This window comes from Melanostigma gelatinosum (assembly GCF_949748355.1).
Source record: "Melanostigma gelatinosum genome assembly, chromosome: 8".
NCBI lineage: Eukaryota > Metazoa > Chordata > Actinopteri > Perciformes > Zoarcidae > Melanostigma > Melanostigma gelatinosum.
The window spans coordinates 20,801,636-20,829,419 of record NC_136641.1 but is presented as its reverse complement, the minus strand read 5'-3'; the positions used below and the strand labels follow the sequence as shown (position 1 = coordinate 20,829,419).

Below are 27,784 nucleotides of genomic sequence, written 5' to 3'. Positions count from 1 at the left end.
GTTCTTTACAATACACATAGACACACTAGTTACCTAAATACACAGCTTTTACACAGTGACGGTGACACTATCAGTTAGAGATATGGAGAATCAGGCTTCTACGTAACACAGAGGAAGTATGCATGAGCACTGCTGCAAGATTATCAATCTATTTGTTGCATTAAAGATTGTTCCTCTGCTTCTATAGGACTGTATTTTAAACGTTTAGCAGGGTGGGAGAAAAATCAATACATCAGGGAACACAAATTATATTGTCTCAAGTCTGTATCTGAGTACATCATAAGTACTAAGTAATTTACAAGTGCTTAGAGTTAACTAGAGAATTGATAACTCCAACCGTCCACCCTAACATGAACGCACCATTATATTCTGTTCCGCCCGCCCATTTGTGGTCACATGACGCACTACTATCGATTCTAATGGTCCCTGCCACCTGTCAATCACAAAGTCACCACGTGGTTGATAATAACATGGGTGGGCTCGAGGGGGCGGTGGTGGACTGTCAGCGATGATTCGGAAGTATGTAGTCACGCATTAATAAAGTTGAGTAATGAGTCATCACGCAGGTTTTAACGTTAAAAAAACTGCGTCAGAGTAACAGAACCGGAGCTCGACAGGTGCACGTTGGTAGCGTGTGAGAGAGACGTTAGCTAACGTTAGCTCAGTAGTAGCCTTCAGCAAGAAAGTGTCACCAAAGAGACGAGCAGAGCCCGGCTGTGCTCATGGCTGCCCTCGGTAACTCCGGGGCCACTTCCAGCCCGATGGTGGTCTTGGCTCCGAAGACCAAAACAAAAAAGAAACATTTCGTGCAGCAGAAGGTGAAAGTGTTTCGAGCCAGCGACCCCGTCCTGAGCGTCTTCATGTGGGGCGTCAATCACTCGGTGAGTCGGTCTGAAGCTAAGTGAATGCTAGTGTGTGTCATGTAAATGTAGCTTAGCTTAATTAGCAGTTAGCGTTAGCAAGGTGGTAGTGTTGCGCTAATATTTGTGACCTGTCAGATTCAGACTTTGTCTCACCTACACACCTGTTACACTGTTATTGTTAACTCCTATTAAAATGCTATTAAATGCTATGGACTTTGGTAACAGTTGTTAAAATTAAGTAAGGGACTTTGCTAAAAGTAATTCATGAGTACTATCTTAGCTTTCTATTGCATCTGAAGGAATGCAGTAACTTTATAGGTGCAGTGGTGGAATGTAACGTTAAGTTACTAACGTAGTTAAGTTTAGTACGTTTTGAACTAACTCACTTGAGTATTTATATTTTGTTTCTACTACATGTGGACGCCAATATTGTACTTTTTACTCCCCTACGTCTATTTGACATCATTAGCTACCAGTTACTTTAGCTACCAGTTACTTTATAGATTCACATTATTAATTCAAACAAATTAAATTACATTATAGTGTATCGTTAAGGATTGAGCTACCCAGCAGTATGTAAAGTAGTTGAAATGTGATGTTCACATTAATGCATCAATAACTATAATCTAGCGATATTATTTTTATTATTCTGAATTGAGTAATTGATTAATTTGACCTTTTAAGTATATTTATAAATGTCGAATTTTACTTGTAAAGGAGCGTATTTAAACTGATATTGGTATTTTTACTTAGATCTGACAACTTCTTCCCCCACTCAACAAGTGTAACGTTATGCAACTTTAAACCACTTTTCTTTTTGTAGACAACTACAAGATCTGTAGTTGATTTGCTGAAAATTATAATATTTGTATAATTTAATCTATGAATTTTGATTTTTATTTTCTGACGTCATAAAAAGTGAAATATCTTTTAGTTTTGGAACTTGTTGGACTATACAAGACATTTGATACCTCGGCCACACGGAAGTTGTGATGTAAATCTTTCTGTTTATGAGTCAGGCTTATTGAGAACGTAATTGTCAGAGTAGGGCTGCAACTAAATATTCTTTAACAGCATAAAGCACCTGTTTGAAGGTCCCAACGTGACATCTTCTTGTTGGGCCATTTGTCTCGTCTACAGTTTAAAATCGCTACATATTCAGTTTACGATCATATAAAACTGAAGACAATCTGAGACATTGAAGAAACAGAAACAGAGAAAAGATATGTTTACGATTAATCAATTAGCAAAATAGTTGCAGATTAATTTTCTTTTCATCAACAAATCGATTAATCTCCTAATTATTTCAGCGCTTCAGCAGGTTACTTGATGAAAATAAATGTTTGTTTCGGCCCTATTTCAGACACCAACGTGGGCTCACACATTTTTTTGCATTTACCTTCTTTCTTTCAGATCAATGATCTCAACCAGGTGCCTGTTCCTGTCATGCTGCTGCCTGATGACTTTAAAGCCAACACTAAGATCAAAGTCAACAACCACCTCTTTAACAAGTAAGACACAGACACAAGTTGTCAGACTGAAGCAGGTTTGGTTAAAATGTAAAAAACAGACACTGTCTTGTCTCTCGTTAGCCCAAACTTCAGAACAGAAGATCGTAAACAGATAACAAAGTCCTGAACTCTGTGTTGGACTAAAGAATTAGAATTAAGAATAAAGGGCATGTGAAAGATCTGTTTGTGTCTTCAGCCTGCTTCTTCTACTTTTGCAGAGAAAATCTTCCGGGACATTTCAAGTTCAAAGAGTACTGTCCTCAGGTCTTCCGAAATCTAAGGGAACGGTTTGGTATTGAGGATCTGGACTATCAGGTATGTGATGAGCTGATAGACACCCTATATTCTTTGGGAATGTATGCAATGTCAATTTTGGCTGTATCTCGAAAATCTCCTTGAAATAATTCAGATTTAATCTAATAGGTAGATGATCTCTAATCTTAGTTGTCTGCTTCGTGTTGTCCAGGTGTCGTTGACCCGCAGCCCCCCGGTGAGGAGCGTAGAGGACCAGGGAGAGGGTCTGCTCCTCAACTCCTACGACCGGACGCTCGTCATCAAGCAAATCTCCAGCGAGGATGTTGCAGACATGCACAGCATCCTGTCTGAGTACCACCAGGTAAGGTCTGATGACTAACGCTAACTAGCCAGCTGTCTGCTGATATCATGAAACACAAACAGCAACAACTGCTCTGTTTGCTGAAAATGATGTAAGCTGATATGGTGTAACCGACTGTATGTTTCTGAGTATGCATAACAATGACAGCTGTGGCTCAGGTCTTGTTCCTTAAATATGATATCTCAATCATGTCTTTGTTTTCCCCTTCAAAAAACAGGAAAACTATCTGTGAATCGTCATCAAGCTTATATTTTTAGCTCAGCCCGAGTTTCATTGTTAAAGGAAGTTCCGCAAACAGCCGAGTGTTGTTGGTTTTTAGCAAATGCTCCTCAAAGAGGAGGAAATACTGCATTTGTTGTTGACTATTTTCGGCGATGGATTAATCCACATTTGGCCCTCTGGTGCACCAGGATGTGAGTTTGAGTCGGAATAAACTGTGTGTTCATGATAATGAAGGAACATGTCACCCAGTGTAAGAGTGTGGCTCAGTGATGTATTTTTAATAGTTTTTGGGCAACAATGGAGCTTGATTCAAATCTGGACCCAGATCTGTCAAGGAGCTGGGTGACATGACATTTTGTGTGAGTCATAATTGTTGCTGCAGTGAAACTCTATAACTGAACCTCTCGTTGATCATCTTGAATCTGAATCCCTTCTCGCCGGCTGCCTTTTGTTCATTTAACTTCCCTTCAGTTGTTCATTAACGGTTTCACAGACACAGCGATACTCTCACTCTACAGCAAAACCAACGATAGAGTCATGAAATGACTGAGGAAAGCGGGTCGGATAGCAGCAAATAAACTGTGCGTGGACGTCCATTGCCACAGAGTCTTGTGTCACAGTGATGTATACACACGTTTCACCACATGCTCCAGAGAAAGCTCTGGTACAGGATGCTTATTGCCTATAGCAGGAGGATTTAGTTGAAAAGAAGTCCGTTATCTATTTGTGAATAAGGGCAGCTTTTAAATCAAGTGATTCAGAACGTTGAGCTTGAACATCCAAATTAATCAATAATCGTTTTACAATTGCATCGTAGCTCTCTGAAGATTCCCAACCTTACATCACACACACTGAGCCGAGATCATTCCCCTCCTGTCTGTGTATAAAGCTTCACTTCCTACTTACAGAATATTCTCTTTAACCTTCGTTCAGACCTTTTTGTAGCTAAAAACCTAAATAAACGAGTTCCTAAAATGAGCACCTCCTGGGAGAATTATTTTTCCGTTTCATAGGAGAGGTAAAGTGGATATTACAATATATATATATTTCTAGATTTATACGTCTTGGCGGGAGCAGCAATGTGGTGCAGTTAGTAGGAAGACGGCTATATATTCTGAGGATGCCAAACATCTGTCCCGCTGTAGTGTCCTTGAGCAAGACCCTAAATTTGGCTTTGCGGTGCCTCATTCAAACTGAACCCGACCACTGAATGAAACTAGAAACACCTCATCATCAAGGTTACAGCGGTGCGTAGAGAACGAACACTCTGTCATTTGAGTGTTGGGTTTATTGAAGATATGCAAATGTGTCCGTGTCAACACGTCTATGTGTCAATAGTAGTTTTGTTAAAGGAATAAGCGTGACGTGTCTTACTGTAACCTCTATTTTGTATTTGCTGCCTGGCCCGTTACCCGTTCTTCATGCTTGTGCGGCCGAGTCGTGTGGACACTTCAGAACCGGGTCTCACTTCAGGCCGAACATTCTACCGAGTAAACCTTTGGCTGCTTTGAGCTCTTATTGGAATATGCAGCCTGTGGTTACGCAGCCTGCATAGAAGTGGGAGGGAGATGAGGAGAAGCTCTGTTTCAGTTTTTTTTTTATTGACTTGGCCCTGAATGAAGTCATTGTTATCAGAGCTCCTGCGTTGGCGTTGCACAGTTCCCCTCAGTCATCATGACAGTTTCGCAGGTTGCAATGTGTTGCATTGGTTTTCTTGTTTTTAGTTTCAGAGTTACATGTTTGGCATGCTGAACAACTTTTTCATATTCAGTGAAATACTGAATTATTTAGATGTTTTGTGTTTTAGCTGTAAAATAACTGGATGTTGAGATACTGTCCTGAAACATTTGGGCCAGTCATGGTGGCTTTGCTGCAGAAAGCTCTGTCACTGTTGTAGTTTTGGCATTCAGGCGTTATGTGGCTGTTATGTTTGCAGAATGTTGAGGATCAGGTTTTGTGGTTTCTGGCAGGTGTGGGGATTTGGACCAGCTTTTCAAACTAACAATTAAAGATATAGGGCTATTCTACTGCCAAACCAACCTTCAACAGAAATAATTCATAGCGTTGATTGAGTTGTTTTAGTGTGAAACGTTGTGTAATTTTATATTGATATTAATGACAGAGAACATCCTCCTGAAGTCACTTCATCGCAGTGATTCCTGTACATACAATATTGTATACAGGCTACCTTGGTATCAATGATTTGGCAAAATATTGACTATTTTAGACAAATTCATCTCATGTTGTAGTCTATATTCTTTTCATATTAGGGCTGTCAAAATTGGCCAGAACTGACGTTTGAATATTTGTTAAAGAAAACAACACATAGGGGCAAAACCGACCATTTTTGTTGCTGATGTTGTGACAAACGCATGATTTCTGTTTTCACTGGGGCTCCTGGGTAATTATGAGGGGATTGAACCCAGCTCGCTGTGTTGCTGAGTGTTTTTCTACTGGTAGAGTAAATATAACACACAAAAGAAAACGTTGTTCTGTAGCATGACGTCTCTACACATACTGCTCAGTGTGTTTCAGGGGACTCTGAATGAGGTCAGTCTGAAGTGAGTGTCTATTTTAACTCACTGAGCTCAGTTTGAAGTCTAACCTTGATATGCTCAGTAATTGCTTTGCATTCAAAGTGACCTTTTAAATGTCCACGTTCACGTATTTCCCTTCATCTGTGAATCTGTCTTTGTACCGTATTTGATTATTTGTATGTGAAACATTGAGGCTGCCCTTGACGACAGTATTCTGCACCTGCCATGCAAATTCACCGTAGCTTCCTCTCTGCAGCACATAGTGAAGTGTCATGGCGGCACCCTGCTGCCTCAGTTCCTGGGTATGTACCGTGTGAGCGTGGACAGCGAGGAGACCTACTTGATCGTCATGAGGAACATGTTCAGCCACAGGCTGCTTGTTCACAGGAAGTACGACCTGAAGGTGAGGAGGAACTTCACAACAATCACACGTCTCACTTCTCCTCACTGGTTCACAAAGCAGTGAGCAAGTTGCATACAAATGAGTTCGACTCTAACACGGCGCTCAGAGGCACAGTAACACACACCTTATTGTTATCAGAACAGAAGTACTTCATACTCTGTTTTGTTTTTGTGTAATAATAATAGCCTTTATTTGTGTAGCACCTTTCATACAAGAAACGCAGCACAAAGTGTTTTATAATGAAGGAAAAAAGATGAGAATGAACATAGAAAAAGGGACAGAATGCCATTTATTAATGGAAACATAAAACACATCTGATAAAATTAGATTAATAATAAATAGAATGCATAACATGAGGTGGAAAATAAAAAGCCACTGAATAATATTATATATAGTATATGTTATATTTGCAGCATACAGATATACATCAGTAAACGCTGCAGCAGCATCAAAGGGTTTCCCTTCTCTTCCAATGTTCTCTTTTCAGTGATCAGTGGCGGAGATCTGAGTTTTTAAGACAAAGTATCTTGCCTCTTTATTTATATTAATTTGTTGTTGCAGGGCTCTCTGGTGGCTCGTGAAGCAAGTGACAAAGAGAGGGTAAAAGAAGCATCTCGCCTACTCTCCGTTTCATGTCCTGATGTGGCCCGTTGTCTGTCTCATCCCATGAGCTCTGCTAAAGATGTGTTTTATTCCTAAAGGGAAAAGAACTCCCTACCTTTAAGGACATGGACTTCAGGAACAATATGCAGAAGGTGTACGTGACGGATGAGCAGAAGGAGAAGTTCATGGAGAAACTCAACAAAGATGTGGAGGTAGGAGAGCTGTTCAATGTCATTCACTGTTGTTGCACCATTCTGCCACAAAGTGGCAGCATCGGCACATTACGGACTCTCCACTCCTGTGATGCCATTTTGGCAGCAGGAGGCTTCATTTACAATTGAAGATAAATTTAGCTTTTAAATAATTGGGTTGGAATGAACATAACATGATTACTTGAATAATAGAAGATTAATCAGCAGCTATTTTGATCATTTTAATCCTTTTTTTTTAATGCAAATATTAAACCGGTTCCAGCTTCTCAAATATGCATATTTCATCATACGGAAAAAAACGTACAAAACACCAACAACTGCATGTCTGGAGTTGCTTTTTTGCTATTTACTGACATTTGAAAGACCAAATGATTGACTGTTGAATCAAGAAGACAATCGGCAGATGAAGGGATGATGAAAATAGCCGTTAGTTGCACCCCTAACATAAACAATACGGGTTCTGTCTGTGAGAGAGCTCTAGGGCTGCAACTCATTTTCATTTATATTATCAAATTATTATTAAATTATTCATTTATAAAATCAGCAATTTGGTCAAAAACATTTAGACCTATAGTCCAAAGCTCAAAAAATACATCAAATTGGCACATTTGAGGAGTTGGAAGCTGTGAATTGTGTTTATATTTGCTTAAGAATTACGAAAAAGATGAATTGATTATCACAATGCTTTCTGTACACCTTGTTGTAAAAGCTTCTTGATGAATGTCCCCTCTCCCACTGTCCCCAGTTCCTGGTGAGGCTGAAGATCATGGACTACAGCCTGCTGTTCGGTATCCACGATGTGGGACGAGCTGAGCGGGATGAGGACGAGGGCGAGGAGGTTTCTAACGAGGAAGAACCAGAGGTGGAGAACGGCCTGGCTCCGGCCGCTATGGTGGGCTCGTACGGCACCTCTCCAGAGGGAATCGCTGGTTACATGTCCTGCTGCAAACCTCTGGGGCCCGGGGAGTTCGACCCCTATGTGGACGTGTACGCACTCGGGAGCTGCCCAGGTGAACACTTTGTTTAGGCCACAAAATAAGAATAAAGAAACTTGTTTTAGGCAGCGATGCACTGATCCGGCTTTCTCTCTCTCCCGATACTGATCCTAATACTTAAAGCGAGAGTGGGAACTGTCGTTCCCCCCACTGGTAGTGAGAGTAAATAGAAATAGTATTATTAGAATCTGAGGGACACAAACGCTGATGACGTATGCCTGATGGGACACTGAGAAATACAGAGAGCTTTTCCCGGCAGCGGTCGGCTAAATCTGCATTGTGTGAACGCTTTTAGCAAGTGCTTGAATGTAACGGACGTTCATTTATATGCAACAGCCTGGCACTCTAGCTTTAAACTACAGTTTAAATACCAGTGCTTTATTTTTACTTAAATGTTCCTCTGAAGTCTTCTACATATGTCTGGGTAATATGATATCATCTCCGCTGTCATCAGATCTTCTGAGAAATGCTAATGATATAGTTTCAGAGGCTTTGATATACGTTTCTTACCAGGGAGCTTTAATCGTGAGGATTATTGAGACGTGTCACTATACAATACCGTCAATACAAGCCCAATAACACACATTGTTCTTTACTCTCAGGAGCCCCTCAGAGGGAGGTCTATTTCATGGGCCTGATAGACGTACTTACTCAGTACGACACCAAGAAGAAAGCCGCTCATGCAGCAAAAACGGTCAAACACGGAGTGAGTAGCACGAGAGAGGAAGCAAAGAGGTCCGCTGTCGGTGGAACCTGCACTGAGGGCAAACGTCTGATGTTTGCTTTCACGTCATGTCTTGAATTGTTCAACGTATACAGATGATGTTGTTGACCTTTGTTTTTCTTCTGTGTTGCAGGCCGGTGCTGAAATCTCCACAGTCCACCCCGAGCAGTATGCCAAACGATTTCGCGACTTCATCTTTAACATCTTTGCGTAACACGAGGCCGTGAGCGCCGCCATAAGTCGCTCCAACTGAGAGCTACTTTTACCATTGACCAAAAAAATAGTATGCACACGCAGATCACTATTCAAATGTGGTGATCTGAGATGAGACTACTTACGTTGTAGCAACATAATGTACTACTTCTGATGCATTTATTTATTTTGAAGACGTAAGATGCATTTCTTCTAGATATTAAGCCGTCTTTAGAGGATTAACTCTGGAGCTTTAGGGTACAAGGAAACAAACTGCTGTTGATCAGTGTTAGACCACATCAGTGCAAGATCAAACACCACTTCTCTTTTCTTTCTTTTTTTTGTCACCTTCTGATTTCCCAGGCATGAACTAAACTTACATTTTGGGAAGTGTGCTTATTTACTTTCTTGACAAACGTTGACTCTGGAGAATAATATCACTCATGCGAGTCTGTTAAAGGTTCCCTGTGGCGTTTTCAAAGAAGAATACTGCGAGATGTAAACAATGCTGGGTTTAAGGAGGGAAATGTATGCAACGTGCTTATTAGTCCTCAAGGATACAAACTGTGTGTTTTTAAGTGAATTCAAACATAACTTTTGTTTAGGGCTGGGCAATATATCGAAATTAAATTGATTTCGGGATATGAGACGAGATATTATCTCAAAATATGGCATAAATCTCCGTTTTAACGGCTGCATTAAAGTAAAGTGGTGTAAATTTCTGAACATAGCAGACTGTTCTATTATATGCCTTCAACCACTTATATTCACATTACTGATGATTATTTATCAAAACTAATCGTTCAAATATTTAGTAAAGCACCAGTTTTTTTGCTCAGCCCTACTTTTGTTTGTTTACAGGAAAACTCCACAGGGCACCTTTAATGTGGACGGTTAGCTTAGCATACAGACTGGAATCAGCGCTAAACAGCTTGTTTTTATACAACTTAAACAAATGAGAGATCACATTTTAACTAGTGATCTTTAGAGGAGCTGTTTGGCAGATGTTCTTATCTTAACAGAGTGAGGCTAACTGTATCACCTTGTTTCCGATCTTAATGCTAAGCTAACCAGCTGCTGGCTGTAGCCTTGTATTGCTATCGATCCTCTCATCTCTCTGTAAGGAAGCAAATAAACCTAGCTCCCAAAACTTTAAACTATTCCTTACATCCTAGAATAATCTTTAAATGGAGATATCTATTCAAACAATAATTGTAGTCTAGGTTCTGCACTTAAGAAATAATGTTATTTATCTGTTGAAGCAGGCCATTTGAATGTTTAGAGTGCCAAATGTGTGGGATCAAAGCTTTATTGTTGCAGGATTTGCATTTTGCATACAATTAAACCAACTGTGTTGGGACAGATAAATTAAACACAATTTGAACGGATCAAATAGGATTTTCCTCCAAAGTCTCTACTAAAGTTTAAAGGAACCGTAAAGAACAGCCTCGTCACTTGAAATGGTAAATGTGTGTTATTTGAATGGAGAGCACATCAAATAGTTTATCTTTTCGCTCCCGGAGCCTGTAAAGAGAGCGTGTGACCCACAGAGCTGGGCCTGCATCAATGAAGGGACTTCAGGATCAGTCGGCCTTTTTAATGAGAGACCTTCATGTGCGAGTCTGCATCGCAACACTTCCTGAGAACGAGCCCATCCATCATTATTCTGGACAGACTGTGATGTCGTGTTTTGTGCATTAAAATGTGCTATGTGAATCATTGTGATAAGATGAGATTTAGACAAATGTAGCAATAGAACTAGGATCTACTGTCTGTGCATTGTGCTGACATTTGAGATTTAGTGATAAGCAGGGTACCTTGTAAAGCATCGTTGACAATAACACTACAGTTCAGTAGCTTCTGCAGTTAGCCGTAACTCGGTGACATGACGAGCGTTCCTAAACTATGGCCAGGCAGCGTAGCTGCAGTTCACTCTGTGATGCCTCATCTACTCGATGGTTGCACATGTATTTTTGCAAATCTGCTTTTGGACCAAAATATATTTTACAAAGAATTTCTGAAAAGTGTTTTGTCTTATCATTTTTTAGTGTGATGATTCTACCTGTCTATAAACGGATGTATTTTCCTGCTGTTGCTGATCTTGCTGTCATCCAACATTTGGAGATCAATGAAATTCTTTACAAACATTCATGGTCCCCAGACGACGAGTCCTGCTGACTTTGGTGATCTTCTGACTTTTACTCTTGGGCCACCGACAGGTCGATGTCTGTGGTTTTATATAAACATTCTCAGCGACTGTGGGATGGATTGACATAACATTTGGTACACAAATTCATGTTCCCCTCAGGATGTACTGAAGTCAGTTTGGTTATCCCTGTGAAACAGCATGACTTTCAGCTCAAAGCCTCACAGTGCTGCTTGCAGAGCTGTAGACTGTTGTAGCTACAGTAAAACATATTGTCAGAGGTAGTTTACTGCTAGCTAAGGGGTATTTTTCAGGTCAGTATCTGCTAAACTGTAGGTTTTTGTTATTGTAGTTTTAATCAAGTCGTGAAGCAGTGTGGGGGGGGCGTCTGGGGATGTCTTTTTGCTGACTGGCTCCTTCCTGTTTCATCAGAGGAGACAGCATTTGCTGACTGGTTCCTACTTGTGTCACCAGATTTGTTTTACTGATTTAAACAACAGGATTCAGGCCGTCGTTGAAGAGGTCAGCGAGCTACAAACTGCTGACGATCCGGAGTGGCAGTTGGAACACAATGTCCAGGGCAGCAGATGAATCGCTGTGAATCACAGCCAGCAAACGTTTCTGGTTTTTCTCTGTATGGCGCTGACCTCCGTGTCAGGACGCATCTGGGCTCACACTCTGATAAAATGATGCCACTGAGCAGCTCCCAGAAGACACAAAAAAGTTGCACTTCAGCAATTTTCAGATGATCACGTGAGGAAACTGTCCACCGTACTTCAACTGCACACTGTCTCAATTAAACGAGCTCTGTCATCACCAGCACGGGCTGAAGGGAAGCCAAACTGCAGCTCACTTTTAAAGATTCTAATGTTGAACTATTGAGGATATGCGTGTGTGTGTGTGTGTGTGTGTGTGTCGAGGTTAAAGAGCCCCTTCCTCAGTGATGTGCCCCAGGCTTCACACCACCTCTGCCCGTCACTCACCGTGCCCCCTCAGCTTCCTGCCATTGTTCTCCGCTATGTGGGGCCTGTTTTTCCTACCAGCCATATATATACACACAGGATTATGTAAGGTAATGCAGAGGAAACTCACCCTCATAACGTTAATGCAAACGAAAATGTATGATACAATTTATCCAGATGTGTGAGAACTAAAAACTGATTTATTTTGTTCATAACCTGTAAGCAGAAGCAGAAATCCAAGTTTCCTGTGACTCTGATGTGGATGAGTACAGGATTATTATAATCAAAGTACGAAAAAGCATCAAAAGTACTTGTTCTGTATTTGTACTTGTTCTTGTGAGTATTTTTATTATATGCACAATTAGATTATTCACAATTAGATTATTCATTTTGATGAATCAATTTCCAAGTAGTAGACAGTGGAACTAGTTTCAACAACGTTATAAATGACTGTGAGTCAAGTTTATGGGAGAGGAAAGAAGAAATATAATTGAGTAGAAGTGTAAAGTACCTTCAAATTGTACTTAAGTAGTTGGGGTTCAATTTAGAGCTATCAGATGTGAAATCACAGTATTTGGGATGGAAACAGGTTGTTTTTTTGAGCGAAGTCTTTTTCTGTTTGTACAAGGTTCTCCCATTAGTACTGAATAGACATTTAGCTGTGTGGGCATCTCTGGACTTCCACATCAATCCCCACTACTGCCTGAGGATGTCCTGTTATATCTGTGTGTGCGTCTGTGCGTGTGTGTGCGTCTGTGCATATGTGTGTGTGTGTGTGTGTGTGTGTGTGTGTGTTCATGAGAAATGGGAGGGTAGAAACCCTCACCGTGAGATAATCCCTCAACATCAGAGCTGGAACGAGTCATCTGGTGTCTGCAGGCTTCAAACAGAAAACTCTCCAGAAGACAGCGCGGCTTCAGCAGGGACCTGGCCTCTTCATCACCAGTCTTCATCATCACAACAAGGTATGGCGATCACCAGTTCTGTATTTGTTTACCATACATTTCTCTATGAAAGAGGAAGGCCTCCGATCTTACACATTGAAGTCTGTTTACATGTGTTGAACTGCATGTTTAAAAAAAAAAGTTTAAAAACCTTTTCCGGCCCGCGAATCCGCCAACAAACAAAAACATTTAAATTAAAAAAAGTTTTTTTTTTTTTTTTTTTGGAAAAATAATTAAAAGTTAGACTTGAAAATATAAGTATCCCCATGGTCGAAATTATGAGATGTGAGCAGTGCTCCGACCAGATACAGACTTTTACAAATGTCAGTTTGTGAAGAAACACCATCGCAGACCGAGTTCATGAACTAGCAGCAATCTAACAACACAGCAGCTAAGAGACGAGCAGGTACTCGTGTTTCTAATTAACTGCTGATGAAAGCACAGACAACACGGAGACAGAGCATCTATCCATGTTCATCAGACCTGACTATCAGTGAGGAGCTCTTGGATGTAGCTGCCATGCACAGGACGACGACAGGGAGGAACATTAGTGATGCAGAGAGGTGACACAAACAGCTTTGAACAAAGTTATTGTCATAACTTGTGGTTGATATTTGTCTTTGTTATTTTCTTTAATAGTTTGATCTTTGATAGAGTCATGTGGGTTTCTTAACCCTCAATTAAAATGATTTATGTTATAATAACAGAAATGTGTTTAAATATCATTTTTCATTGATATAACTGCATGTACAATATTTTTACACTTGAATAAACAATAATCAAATGCAGAGAGTTATTTAACAATATGTCAGGAGAAGTTAGTCTTACAGTTACAACCGGCCCTTTGAGGGCGACCGTGATGCTGATGTGGCCCAGAGTGGAGATGAGTTTGACACCCCTGGTCTAGAATGAAGACTCTACCAAACCCCTGTACCCCGCTCCTTATCGGCTACATTAGCTGCCACTGGCATATCAAATGTTGAGTTGCATTGTGAGTAATGTAGGCACCATGTTTTGACAAGGAAGATTAACTTGCATGTTAAAGAAAAGTCCAACAGAGTTGTTGTAGAAATCCTGAATCAATGGAATAATCTTGACACATTTATGAGTCATCGCCTTCCGATTTCACTTCCCGTCATCATGTCAAGAAAGTAGTCCCGTCCTGTTTTTGTCAACTTCAAATTGTTCCAAAAATTAGATAAATTCTACGATTCTCTTGACTTTGAGAAAGTTATTCAGGCATTTGTTTTCTCAAGAATTGACTTTTATAATTCACTCTTTACCTGCTGAAAAAGTATGTTCACGCCTTCTAGTTATCCAAAATGCTGCAGCCGCACTGTTAAGTGGATCAAACGAAATCACGTGTTGGCTCCCAGTTTACATCAAGATGGATTTTAAGGTTTCACTCATCACTTCCCTCTGCACAACTTTGGTTTGATATGTTTCTTGTTGTTTTGTATTATTTGTGAAGCACTTTGTAACCCTGTTTTGAAAGGTGCTATACATGTGCTATAAATCAGCAGGTTTAATCATCAACAAAGCCAAACATGCACTCACAGCCCCTCAAAGTTATGAATTCATGTTGCTGGTTGTGAAATGGCTTTCGACTAATCTGTTGTGGTTGAAGTATGAACCTCTCAAAATCATTTGAGAAACATTTCAACTGAGGAAGTCTGCCACCCTCCTCCTCCTCCTCCTGTTATGTAACGTCTGAAAACATAATCAGATTAACCCAAAAAGTAAATCTCAACTCCAGATATCAAACAGTTTTCCTCTGCTTTTCACTCCAGACCATGAGCGGCTACGAGCACAACCACTCTCTGGACTACTACAATGGCACACCGTGGTATGTCCACGAGTGCACCCTCCAGCTGCGCACTGCTGGAGACTATCGGCGCATCGCCCTCTTCCTGGTCTACCTTTTCATCTTCATGGTGGGCCTGCTGGAGAACGGGCTGGTCATCTGGGTCAACTGGCGCCGACGCCACTCGGCCAACGGAGTTCTCTTCTGCATCATCAACGTGAGCCTGTCGGACCTGATGGTCATCTTTATCCTGCCTTTCTTCATGATGGAGGTGACCATGGACAAGGTTTGGCTGTGGGGACGCTTCCTCTGCAAGGTCACCAACCTCATCTATACGGTCAACATCTACAGCAGCAGCTTCTTCCTGGCCTTCATGACCCTGGAGCGTTATCTGTCCCTGACCAGACCCTCGTTTCCGGCCTTCTTCCCCGTGGTGGGCCGGCGCCGCTGGGTGCTCTGTGGAGGCCTGTGGGCGCTCTCCTTGTTCCTCGCTCTGATGGAGAATGTCCACGTGGATCTTCTGGATTGGGATGAGCCGGGCTGTTACATGATGCCTGAGCACAACTACACCGAATGGTTCATCTCTGTGGGCTTCCTTTGCCTGATCTTCCAGTTCCTGGGCCCCGCTGCCGTCATCGTCACCTGTAACGTGCTGCTCGCTCGTGCGGTTAAAACAGCGCCGGATGTGCAGGGCCGGCGGGACGTGTGGCTGGTGCACGTGTACTCCCTGGTGTTCGTCATGTGCTGGCTGCCCTTCCACCTGGTCTTGTTCCTGATGGTCATAGATCACATCGACATGTTCCTCCTCAGCTGCAACACGGTAGAACTGCTCTACTTCTCGTTCAACGTGGTGCAGAGCGTGTCTCTGTTACACTGCGTCGCCAACCCCATCCTCTACAACTTCCTCAGCAAGAGCTTCCGCGGCAACCTGATCAACACTGTGGTGGACTACTTACCCAGAGAGGGACCTGCGGACTGGGTGGGAGCAGGGACCCGGCCCAACGCTCCCAACGGAGGCGGGTTAGACCCAGGGAAGCAACGCAAGTTAAGTAACGCCAGCACCAGCCAGTCTGATATTGGATCGTAAAAAAAACAAAGAAAAAAGAAGCCAAGATGAGAAAAGTGAGACGTCAGAACTGAATCCAGTCTTTGTGCTTCAGAATACCAGATGCATAGATTGTGCAACGTATCATCTCACTCTGGTCTTAGACTCATTGTGCTATTTGTTACGCTACTGATGGGCTCACAGACACCTTCCACTCATACTCCACTTCCTTTTTGTTAATCATTTATCTGATCGCAGTTTTAAACGGAGGAAGGCATGAAATGTTTGGTGTGTGTTGTTTTTTTCCCTCAAAGCTGCTCAACGCCCACTTATCTTAAAATCTGATGGCACATAAAGAGGATAGTGCCACACCAGGAATGTGTATAAACAAATCTGCTGTCGGTCCAGTGCCATATAAGAACAACCATCATAACAACATAAACATCTAGAAATGTAACTGTTTCACTACAAATCTCAACAGATAAATCATAATTCACACCACTTACTGCTTATTTATCTGTTCCTAGATGCTGCTGTTTCCTACATGTGATGTAATTGAGTTTAAATGCAATAAAACGTTGTTCTCTTTAATGCAGAGTCGAGCAAAAACAAACGTGGGGACGTGTTTATTCTACTGAGACACTTTTGCTGTCCTTGCACGTAGCTATCTCCCTTCTCGCAGACTTTATTGAGTTCACTTACATTTCTGTCATCTGGAATGCGTCACGGTCAACTGTTGCAAAGATAAGAAGGCAGAGAAAAGGGAACAGGGGGTGTCAGTCCACAGATAGGCACAATAGCAGGAAGAGACCGGGCTTTAAAGAGGGCAAAGGTCACAAGCCACTGGAAGCAGGAGGTTCACAAAGCGGCGCAGATTTCTGCAAGTTCATCACTGAAATTCTGATGATGGATGGACTTAGTGGTTGAGGACAGTGAAGAGCTGAATTTAACCACTTCTACAACTGGTGTTCAGTCGACTCATTGATTTTAACCATAAAAAAATGATTATTGATCTCAGGAGAAACTCCTTTCTGTCCCCTGTAATTATGAACTGCATAACCATTGACCACATAACCAGTGTAAAGGAGCACAAGCACCTAGGGGCTGTTATTGATTGGAAGCTTTAATGTGGACAATGTCAGCTGCGCGGACATTGTTTCAGAAGAGTATATTGACCATTTGTATTCAGTGTTGGGGGGGGGGAGTGTTGTCTGTACAAACATGGTGGCAGGATAACTGGGGAACCAATGTGCAGTACAACATGTCAGACCTCTAGATATGAAGGTATAGCAGGTCCAAGAGCATCACACACAATTCAAATGCTCTGAAGTTGACCCCCTTATGAACTTGCACCTAATGTCCTTTATAGATTTCCCAAATTAAGCTTTTTATGATGGGCAATTTATCGATATATGACATGAGACTTGATATCGTCTTAGATTTTGGATATTATAAAATAGCACAAGTGTTGGCATTTCCTGGTTTTACATGCTGCATTACAGTAAAGTGATGTTATTTACTTCACTGAGACTGTCCCATTATCTCCCTTTACCCACTTAGTAACCTTTATATCCACATCACTGATCATTATTTATCAAACATCTCATTGTTTAAATAATTTGGAAACGCACCAATAGTCAAGCCTACAGTATTGATATTGAGGTTTTTGGTCAAAAACATTGTGATATTAGATTTTCTCCATCTGGCCCAGCATTACTGTCATGTATGGTTGCTGCTGTTCTTCTGATATTCTTTGAAGCTCTTTGTGCAAAGCTAAAAACCCGTTGGGGCATTAAAGGGTTCATTTCATTCAAACGTGATCAAAGAACAGATTGAAACATAGTTTCGGGTTGATAACAGTCTTCCGAGAGGCATTTATTTTATTCTTTTCATGGATAATAGTTTTTTTTAAAAGCCAACATTCATACAGCTTTAGAAACAGACAACATATAGAGGCATACAAATAATAAATAGTTATACAGCCATCATAAATATGAGGTAAGACACAAACTTGTGATGGGCACTTAAATTACTTCTACAGCACAACTGATCACACGCTCTCAAATGAATACAGCATGTGGCAGAATCTGAAAGCATTCATAACAACAAATAACACGTTTTATTAATATTCAAATTACCAATTAAATCAATCTGTTATGTGACTGGTCCCGTATCTCTGGAGTGAAAAACTTCAAGACCTTAAAAAAGTGTGAAAATAGTGATTGCAAATATAGGAAAATAATTTCTATGCTACAATGAGGCGCTACTTTAATAATCATCGACCACTGACACGGAAATCAATCCTCCGATTTCAGTGGTGAAGACACAGATTTGTTCGGAGTAGATGAATATTAAGCAGAGTGCTGCACGACGGCTTCCCTTCTCTCACTGACACTGAACAGGACACACTGCCACCAAGTGGCTTCTTTTTAATCTTAGTTCAAAGAGGTCGACTCAGTGAACAGCATCCGACAGATAATATGTCCACTACATTCCACAAGTCTACGTCTGTTGTAGAGCCGAGGCCGACAATCCATCGACGGAAAAGAAATCTGTTGTTTGTCAAACAAAGATGTCAGAATTCTCTTTTTGCAGCTTCTGAAATGCTGTTTTATATCCTTATGAACTGAATGTCTTTGGGTTTTGGACTGTTGAGACAGAACAACTAATTTAAAAGATGTCGCCTTATACTTGGAGAGACAACCATTTTTAAAACTGATTTGACATTTTAGACTAAAACGATTAATCCAAAAAAAATAATCGATAAAGAAAATAACCATTCGTTTCAGCCCCATTCTATTATATGCGGTATGTGGTCCACGACAACCAGACACAGTGGAGGCGTCAGAGGTAAAAGGGGACGAGGAGGGGAAGCTACCCCGCCGACGCGTCAGGCATCCGCGTTGGGCAGCGGTTCTTTAGAGTGGTCATTGTACATGAAGGTCTGCTCGATGTTGAAGTCCGGGGGCAGGTGGTCCGTGTGCAGCTCCATGTGCGACGACACCATTTTCAGCGTGGAGAAGAAAAGGCCGCAGACCGTGCAGCGGTACATGAGGGCGCCGGCGTGCGTCTTCAGGTGGCAGATCATGGTGGAGCGCCCTCTGAAGAAGCGCAGACACACTTTGCACTGGTAGGGTTTCTCCCCGGTGTGGATGCGGAGGTGGTAGGTGAACTCCCCCGAGTGGGCGAAGCACTTACCGCAGTAGCGACACCGGTACCATTTCCCACGGACGCCTGCTGCCCCGACTCCCCCGTCCTGCCCCGAGTTCCCGTTGGTCAGGACCCCGGTGGGCAGGCTGTGTAACGCCCCTTGAAAAAACTTATCTGGTACGCTGAAGCTCATTCCCAGCCCCAGACCCATGTTGCTCATTTTAACGAGGCTGCCGACCTCCCGTTGAGAGGAAGACGGAAGGCACTCCAGAGTCTGGTCCGCTTTACGTTTGCCCAGCCAGCCTTGGGCCCTGGCACCTCCGACACTCACCAGGGACTCGGTGGTGTGCAGGCTGAGGTGGTACTGAAAGGCAGAGGTGGAGCGGAAAGTCTGCGGGCACAGGAAGCAATGCAACTCCTCCACTCCCGGCACGCCGCCGCCGCCTCCCCCGACTCTGTAAGCCCTCAGCGCAGCAAACTGCTCCCTCTCCTTGACTGCCGCCTCCTCGGCGTGCGTAGTCATATGCCGGTCCAGCATGGAGCGCTCCACGAAGCAGCGGGCACAGTGTGGGCAGGTGAAGACGGGCAGAGAGAGGTGGGCGAGGGCGTGCCACAGCAGGGAGCACAAGGAGAGCTGGGGGAGGTGGCACACGCCACAGCTCAGGCTCTGGGGACACACGTGGCTCAGCAGGTGGTCTTTGACCGTCTGTGAAGGAGGTAAAGAAACGTGCGAATGAACGTGAGAGCTCATGACGGTGCAGCAGTCTGGTTGGAATTCCATATTCTTACCGTCTTACTTCTCCATTGGTGAAATACGTCATTTCTGTGAATGAGTCCACGATACCGTATATATAAACACACCATACAAGGGTTGCAACTTACATTTATAATCATCATTTAATCTGCCAATAATTGTTTTGATTAATCAATTAATTGTGAAGTGCCTGTAACAACTTCCTAAAGTCCAAGTTGATGTCTTCAAATAACAAAAGCCACAACGAGCGCAGACAAGAAAGCAGAACATCGTCACGATTGAGGAGCTGAAACAAAATGTTTGTTTTTTTTACTTGAAAAAATACTTTCATGATTAAACTATCAGAATTTGCTGCCGATAAATTTTCCGACGATCTACTGTTGAATAATCATCTCAACTCTCTACACAGAGTACTTTAAATTACTGCTAACAATTTGGAGCAAATGTTTTGACTGATCATCGAGGCAGCCATTAATCTTAATGAAGTTCACTGCAGTATTAAAATCAGCTGGCAGAGACTTGAAACCTGCCGAAACTGACAATAACTCCCAATTAATACGAAATAATAATAAAAAATTCCCTCATTTATACTCCTGTTTATTTTACTCTTTTTTTCTTAAATTTGTATTGTTCTGACATGTTTTATCTTGATTTGTTTGATTAAAAAAAAGTATTATTATTATTATTATTACATAATTATGTAGAAAATTGACCTGAAATTTTCACAGATAGAAACCGGCACACTCCTCACCAAAAACACACATCTAAAATGTCCACTCACCTGGAAGTCCTTGCTGAGGGTCTTGGCGCACGCGGCACACTGCAGCTCGGGGTCGAGGCTCTGGCTGCTGCTGGTCAGCGCCACCTGTGGTATGGTGTAGCTGGAGGCCGTGTGGCGGTGGTGGCGCAGCAGCTTGTTTTGGCTGCAGAACTGCAAGTGACACATGTCGCAGGTGAAGAGCTGCACGCCGACGTGGGAGAGAGAGTGGGCGACACCGGCTTCGCAGTCCGGGAACGAGGCCCCGCACACTCTGCAGAGCCCCAGCTCCGTCAGGTGGGTCTCGGCGTGTCTTCGGATGGCATCCGGGTCCGCCGGGAGAAGCACTGCGCAGGCTTTACACGGCAGCATGTTCCCCGTCACCTGGAGGAGGGAAAAAGCATTAATTCTGTTGTGTGGACTTATGTTCGCCTGGAATATTTCAGTGCAGAGGAATTCAAACATTACCTGGCTGCTTGAGCTCCCTCCGTCTCCGTTCTCCACATACACAAGCTCGTCTTCATCATCCTCCTCATCTCCCTCCTCCATGAAGTTCTCGTCGTCGCTCAGCTCGATGATCTCACCTGCCAGCTGTCTCCACTGCTCCTCCTCTGTTCCCTCCATGGCACCGTTTCCTTTCAGAGCCTCCCTCTCCTCCTCCTCCTCCTCCTCCTCATTCTCTCCCTCCTCCACCTTTCCAAACACCAGCCTGCCGTCCCTCTGGACGTCCCCCATGCCGCCCTCCACTGACACCACCTGCAGGCTGCCCAGAGGCTCTCCGGAGGACGACGTCGGGGCGCAGGCCTCGGCTCCGAGCTGAGCCGAGGAGTCGGGGAAGGAGCAGGGGTCAGACGGTGCAGCGTCGCTGCTCTGAGGCAGAGAACTTCGTGCGCACTGGGAAACCATTCGTCCATCTCTGTCCTCACAGCCGCCTTCCTCCTCCTCCTCCTCCTCCTCCAGCCCTGGCTCAATCTTCAGCTGGACAACAGGCCCCGGAGGCAGCACGCCGCCACACTGTCTGGAGTGGCTGCCGGTCAAAAGACTGAGTCCTCCTGGTTGTTGCTGATCTGCTGCCATCTGCCCGTAGCCGATACGAGACTGCACGTCTTCCTCTTTCAGGTCCAGAGACAGAGCCCCGGTGTGAGCTTCATGGCCGGCGCCGGCTGCCCTGGTTTGGAAGAGCGGCGAGGCAGCGGCAGCAGGCGTCGGGGCCGCAGACGAAGACAGAGACGAGCAGGAGGCGGCAGAGGAGCACACGGACGACGCAGAAGCTGCACTGACGGCGGCCACTGTGGACGCAGCAGCGGCGACCATGCTCGAGTTCAGGGCGAGGTCTCCTGGACTACCCGGGTTACATTTTGCAGACGCAGAAGGCCGCAGGTCGGGGAAGGTGGCGTGACAGGCCCTCACCAGCTCACTGACTCCCAGCCTCTCGGCCAGCTCGTACAGAACCCCGACATCTATGAGATCGGTCAAGATCTCCCCCGTGTAGACGAAGGTCAGCAGCTTCTCAAAGTTGGCCGGGGAGATGAACTCCAAGGAGAAGGCAGCCGTGGACGAGGACGGCGCCCGGGCAAACAGGTTACGGAAGTACGTCCCGGCGCAGGCCAGCACCGCTCGGTGCGCCGCGAACGTGCGGTTGCCGACTTGCAGGAACACATCACAGTATTGGCGCGACTGGCGGCAGCCGTTGAGCTGAGCGAGCAGGCTGGCAGCGTGGCCGGGACCCTGCAGCTGGATCCTCATCCCTGCTGCAGCTCCTGGTGTGCTACTATCCAACTGCAGGAGCAGAGAAGAGGAGTCAGAACAGACTGACAGCAGTCACATTTTATAGTACAAGTTGAATGACGTAAGACGTTCTTTAATACCTCTAAGAAGAGAGAATAATACCATTACTGGGGCAGAAGAAATCAACTAACTAGACGACAGTATATACACCATTGTTGAGTTTAAATAACTGAAAAATGTGAATGCAAGACAATCTCAATTCTTTCTATAAAAGAGCAGACAGCCTTGGTAGAGCTCTCCACCGTACAAAGTTATGTTAACCATTTATATTGGACTAGAGGTTTTGCTTTGAGTGTGCAAAGTACACACAAAGACAGATCCCGTGTGTAAATGAAATACTAGGCAATAAAAGGCATTATTATTCTCAGATAATAACAATGAGTCCAGGCCTACGGTCATTGTGACAGAGAGCATGAAAAGAATAACGTTTTGCAGAAGATTAGAATAAGAATCAGACACTGTTCATTACCAAGTACGTTACACACACACACACAAGGATCAATAAAAATAGAAAATAAAATAGAAAATTTAGAATAGAATATATGAAAATGTACAATACAATATGGTAAAGAAACAAATAAGGGTTATAATTAGTATTGTTCAGAAGTATTCACATCCTAAAAATCAGGGAGTAAAAATACTCAAAAAACAACAACATTCAAAACCTTACTTAAGCAAAAGTATGCAAGTATTACCAACTATACCAGTAGTACTCACTGTGCATTGTTCCCCGTCAGTGTTTTACTATCATACATGGTGTTTTTTGCATTAATATCACTGCAGCACTAAAGTGCATGTTGCATTTCACTCAGATGTTTGTGGGGTTGAACTCCTGTGAGAACCACGTCTCTTTGAAAAGTCAACTTTTCATGAGCTCTGCAAAAACGAGCCCGTTTGCAGGTTTTGTGACGGAGCCGATGCGAGAGCGTTTCTAAATAGTTGAATTGTCTTCAGAAGTACGAGATGTCTTTGACGGAGAGTGGACATATCATCTCTATTTCGCACAAAACCAGCAGCAGCAGCGACCGACCGCTAGCAAAGCGCACATTCCAGTATTTTACGACCCATTGTCCCCAGTTTGAATCTTTTATGACAAAGTTCACCCCTCGTGCCGAACCAATCGCTGCATAGTTTCAGCCGGTCGCGTGAATCGGTCTCTCCCTCCAGCCACTTCTCGCTGAATGTGCATTTATTTACCGGTGCCCGGAGCCTGTGCTGCTTTACCGGCTCGCGGAGTCATGCTCCTCCCGGTCCCACGTTCGGTCCCGTTTCCCCGCCGCAGCCATCAAATGTGAGGCTGGGTAAACACGTACTTCGTCTGGGTTCAAATGCGGATGACAGTCGCACAAAAAGGTGTGCTACCGCCACCTAACGAGCAAGCAAATCGGTAATGGACGTTGCGGAAATAGCCATGTGGTGGATAAATCTCTCAATTATTCTGCTCCAGAGAAAATGTAATGCCTCAACTCAACGCCAGACATGTTCAGGTGAATATAGATTATAAATAATAATAATAATAATAATAATAATAATAATAATAATGATTATAACACACATCACCAGGAAACTCCCCCAGATGTTTACTTGCATTAAGGCAATTCTATTTGGTTTTACAAGTTTTCTGAAATGTTGTGTTTGAAAATGCAAATGAGGCTTTATCTAATGCTAACCTTTGGTACATTCAGGAGAAATCTACAAATATACGAAGTAGAAGCAGTTCTGTTGTCAAATGAACACATTAATGTGTATTTTGAATGTTTTCTTTCCACTCGTCTGAAGAACGTTATGGAAGCAAAACAGCCTAAAGTCTCAAACTTCATCAGTGCATGAAAAACAAACAACATTTTTAGATCTTGAACATCAGAAACAGTTACTCAGCTCCAATCAATAATGTAAAATATCACCAACCAAGTCAGAAATCAACCACAAAATCAGCCAGAATCCTCTAAAAACATGTGAAAAGGCCTCAGCAAGGCTCAAGCAAAGTCATCACTGAGATGAAGAAAGTGCATCACATCACTCCAGGTCTCAAATCTTTGCACTGGCTTCCTGAGTGTCAATAAATGGTTTATAAAACACGTACTGTCCCAGAAAACATATGTATGTACTTATGTTTAGCACTTTGAAATGTTGTTGGAAGCTGCTACACAAACACGAACAGAATAATTTAATTTGGCCTTAAATCACCATATTTTCAGACATGTTGGCTGGTTCTCGCTGTCATGTGTGAGCTCAGCTGAATATAAGAACATATTCATAACTTACTGCAACAGTAAAAGTAGCGAGACATGTGCAGCCAATAACTGGGTAGAAGTCGGCCTACATTCTATTGCAAAGAGGTAAAAGTATTCTGGAAAACAACAAAAAATATGTAGATCACTGGATATTTGTATCTTTGGTTTCTGATTTCTTCAAATATTAAAGGATTACAGTGAAATATTCAGACAGACTTCCATACGCAGTCAGTCGGGGGCATTTTCACCCAATTTGTATTTTAGACCTTTGTTACTGGCGTTAAATACTTTGTTTGTTGTGTTAAGATCCCCATTAGCTTTTGCATCGGAGCAGCTTTTCTTTGTGGGGTACACACAGTTTACATGGTGAGAAATACTCACTCACACTACTCATCACAATACACCAATAATACGTAAATCACGTCCACTGCAAATTAAACAATAATAATTGACATAATTCAATGAATATAAACACAAAGGAAATATGCATAAACATAATTTAACATATATTACCCATCAAACCCGTGCATAACAAGAATACTTATTGATTAATGAAGTCAAAGAAAATAATAACGATCATCAGAGGTACAGAAATAAGATGGTAATCTAGCCTCCCTCCCACCAACACAAACAGGTGTTTAAAGTAACCGTTGTGTGGTATCAATGTCTTTTTCCGTGTTTATACTCTTGAGTTTACATTTGCGAGACTGTTCATTCCAACAAGAAGCTAACGGAGCGTAGCCACCTTTTTAGACTCATTACAGCAACTCTGTTCACTAAACGCTAAATCCGACATTTTTACAATTCATTCGTGACAAAACATCCTCCTCAGTTAATGTAGCCGTCTCGTTGGTATCATTGGGACTTACCCATTTAAAATATGTCGAAGACTCCTCTCTTTTCACTATGTTTTCAAAGGGATTCTGGTGGTCGTCCACGGATATAATTTACAACCCCTCTGATCGTCCGTCGCATGTTTGTGACGTATGTCAACAAAAGATCATCTCAGGCGCTCCCTACAGTCTGGATGAGGTACTGCAGGGGAAGGGGTTCACGTTTAGACAGGATGGCGTGAATCAACGACAGTGGAGGGAAGTAAGTAGTACTTAAGTACTGTGAGGAAGTACAATTTTTATGTATTTTTATGTATTTCCATTAATATGACTTTGTACTTCAACTTCTACACTACATTTAAGAGGGAAATGTTGAATAAGCTCTTCAATTTATTGGTGAGAAACGTAAACAATATAACTTTGAACCTGCATAGTATAGCAAATATAAAACATTGGCTTCACATTGATGAACTACAACATTACAATTCTATTACATGTATTTGTTAATGATAAAAACATAATAGTATAATATTCTACCGTATAATAAAGGACCCATTCTGCATCATGGTACTTGAATGTGTAAAGCGTATTTAGCTGATAATGCTTTTTTATTTAAGTGAAAATGTCAATTAAGTTAAGGATTCAAGACTTCAGGACCCGGGCTGCTCGGATTCAAAACATCTGAGTATTTTGCACATCTGTGTATATGGTAAAAAAAAAAACTCTATGTAAATGTATTTGATGTTTGAAGTATGCATTTCATACTATTCACTATGTTACTGTGGGAGAAAACCCTCAGCTGGGCCACGTGTCTCCTTTATAACCGTTGCATTCACACAAAACGAGTCCTGGAGGAGGCCTAAGCCACTTTCCATGCAACAGTTGATATCCATCAAAACAAATTTGAGGGAAAATGTACGCACCTGTATGGAAACACTGACTCGCAATTTTTTCATTGTTTTAATTGTATTCTTACACGTTACTTGTATATCAGCTTTATAAACATTCATACCATAAACCCGCAAACCAGCATTGTTATTTCTGCTTGTGCTAGTGAGCCATAACTCTTCCATAAGCACCTTTCATTTGTAAAAAAAATATAAATGAATTCAAATCAAAACCCACTCAATATTTCATCAGCGCTGTCTGCACCCAGGTGTGCATAGGAGAGGACTACTGACACTAGTGGTCAGCTGTGGAGCGCACCATGCATATTAAATCATTAGCATTGGTTGTTGAGATAACAAGATAACATCAAATAGCATCAAATACTTGTAGAAGTCAATAGTTTTCAATATCTTCAAACACTGTGCATATATCACCAAGTAACATTTCAAATCACTGCAGTGAACACAACTTTATTTTTCAATTCATGGTTTATTCCGTAGGGACAGATATACTGTATACAAACAATCTGAAAACAACTATCCAGTGCAAGTATTAGAGTGAAAAGTTAGCAAAGTCTGGAGATAAAGTGACCGCTCAATCGCTACACTCCATATCCTCATTATGAGTCCTTATCATGATGCAGGCCAAGCTCACCACAACAAATCTTAAATCGATAAATAATAATCCCATGGTGAGGGATACACTGATTGTCGCAATCATTTTGGAAGCAATCAGTCTGCTTGCTGTAAACATATACATATTGCGGTGACAATTACAATGCTGCATGATGGACGAGCATTGTTAGAGGACTACGTGACTAGAATAATCAGGGTGTTCAGGGACAACCTCACCCACAAGCACCTCGATTTCTGTGTCAGAAAAATTCCTTTTCTTGTTCTTCCTCTCGGTGTAGTTGCCGTGATTCATAGTTAAGAACCTCATGCTCAGGGTCATTTCTATTCATCAACATTCATGGTTTGCACGACCATTTATAGTTGAATGTGGGTGTGTAGAGGGATATATCAGGCTGATCCACATGCGCCAATGCATCGATGGCAACAAAAAAACAAAAGATAAACTTGTAATGGGTCTGTGCACAAAGTATAATTAATTTGCCATTGTTGACGTTGTATAATGAACAATGTATTTTAGGGGTATTGCCTACTCTCATTGGTCTTCTTGTGCAAACGTCTTCTGCTACGTGTGAGTTCGATCTTTAATAGCCGATGCTGCCTGAACGCGGATAATGCTTGGCCTGTGTTATCATTGCATTGAATGAACACATGCAATGCAATTCTGCGCACCAAAATGTCAGTTTGTTCCATTGTCCAACTTTAATAATGAAAATTGAGTCAAGGAGGTCGAGAGCCGGAAACAGAGACAGCTCGCCATCAAAGAAAAAGTTTTAAAACACGTTTGCTCAAATATTCTAAATAATGAACACAATAAATGACTGTTATAAAGTCATATTTGTCCCACTTTCCCACAACTGATTGTGAATAAACTGCCAGTGGGTGCAAACACTGAATTATTTGTATGTAATGATTTATTATATTATCAATTTATTTGTTTAAATAAAGGCTTCTTAACTATTTGTGTGA

General features: G+C 42.4%; 3 protein-coding genes across 3 annotated transcripts; 2 read left to right on the top strand and 1 right to left on the bottom strand.

Annotated features, from left to right (window-relative positions):
* The first annotated feature begins 509 nt into the window (after window positions 1-509).
* pip4k2ca (phosphatidylinositol-5-phosphate 4-kinase, type II, gamma a) lies at window positions 510-10,935 on the top strand. The gene is made up of 10 exons (XM_079274005.1): window positions 510-881; window positions 2,277-2,374; window positions 2,593-2,689; window positions 2,841-2,990; window positions 6,006-6,152; window positions 6,714-6,752; window positions 6,854-6,967; window positions 7,713-7,977; window positions 8,565-8,668; window positions 8,820-10,935. Exons 1-10 carry the CDS (start codon window positions 723-725, stop codon window positions 8,898-8,900), a joined length of 1,254 nt encoding a protein of 417 aa, XP_079130131.1. The 5' UTR covers window positions 510-722; the 3' UTR covers window positions 8,901-10,935.
* A 1,913-nt stretch (window positions 10,936-12,848) lies between these two features.
* On the top strand, window positions 12,849-16,370 carry ackr5 (atypical chemokine receptor 5). The gene is made up of 2 exons (XM_079273294.1): window positions 12,849-12,951; window positions 14,721-16,370. Exon 2 carries the CDS (start codon window positions 14,724-14,726, stop codon window positions 15,819-15,821), a length of 1,098 nt encoding a protein of 365 aa, XP_079129420.1. The 5' UTR covers window positions 12,849-12,951; window positions 14,721-14,723; the 3' UTR covers window positions 15,822-16,370.
* Window positions 16,371-17,658: 1,288 nt separating this feature from the next.
* On the bottom strand, window positions 17,659-25,405 carry zbtb39 (zinc finger and BTB domain containing 39). The gene is made up of 4 exons (XM_079272839.1): window positions 25,332-25,405; window positions 20,909-22,219; window positions 20,465-20,824; window positions 17,659-19,635 (listed from the first exon to the last, which is right to left on the bottom strand). The coding sequence occupies exons 2-4, from the start codon at window positions 22,184-22,186 to the stop codon at window positions 18,670-18,672; spliced, it is 2,604 nt and encodes an 867-aa protein (XP_079128965.1). The 5' UTR covers window positions 22,187-22,219; window positions 25,332-25,405; the 3' UTR covers window positions 17,659-18,669.
* Window positions 25,406-27,784: the final 2,379 nt, after the last annotated feature.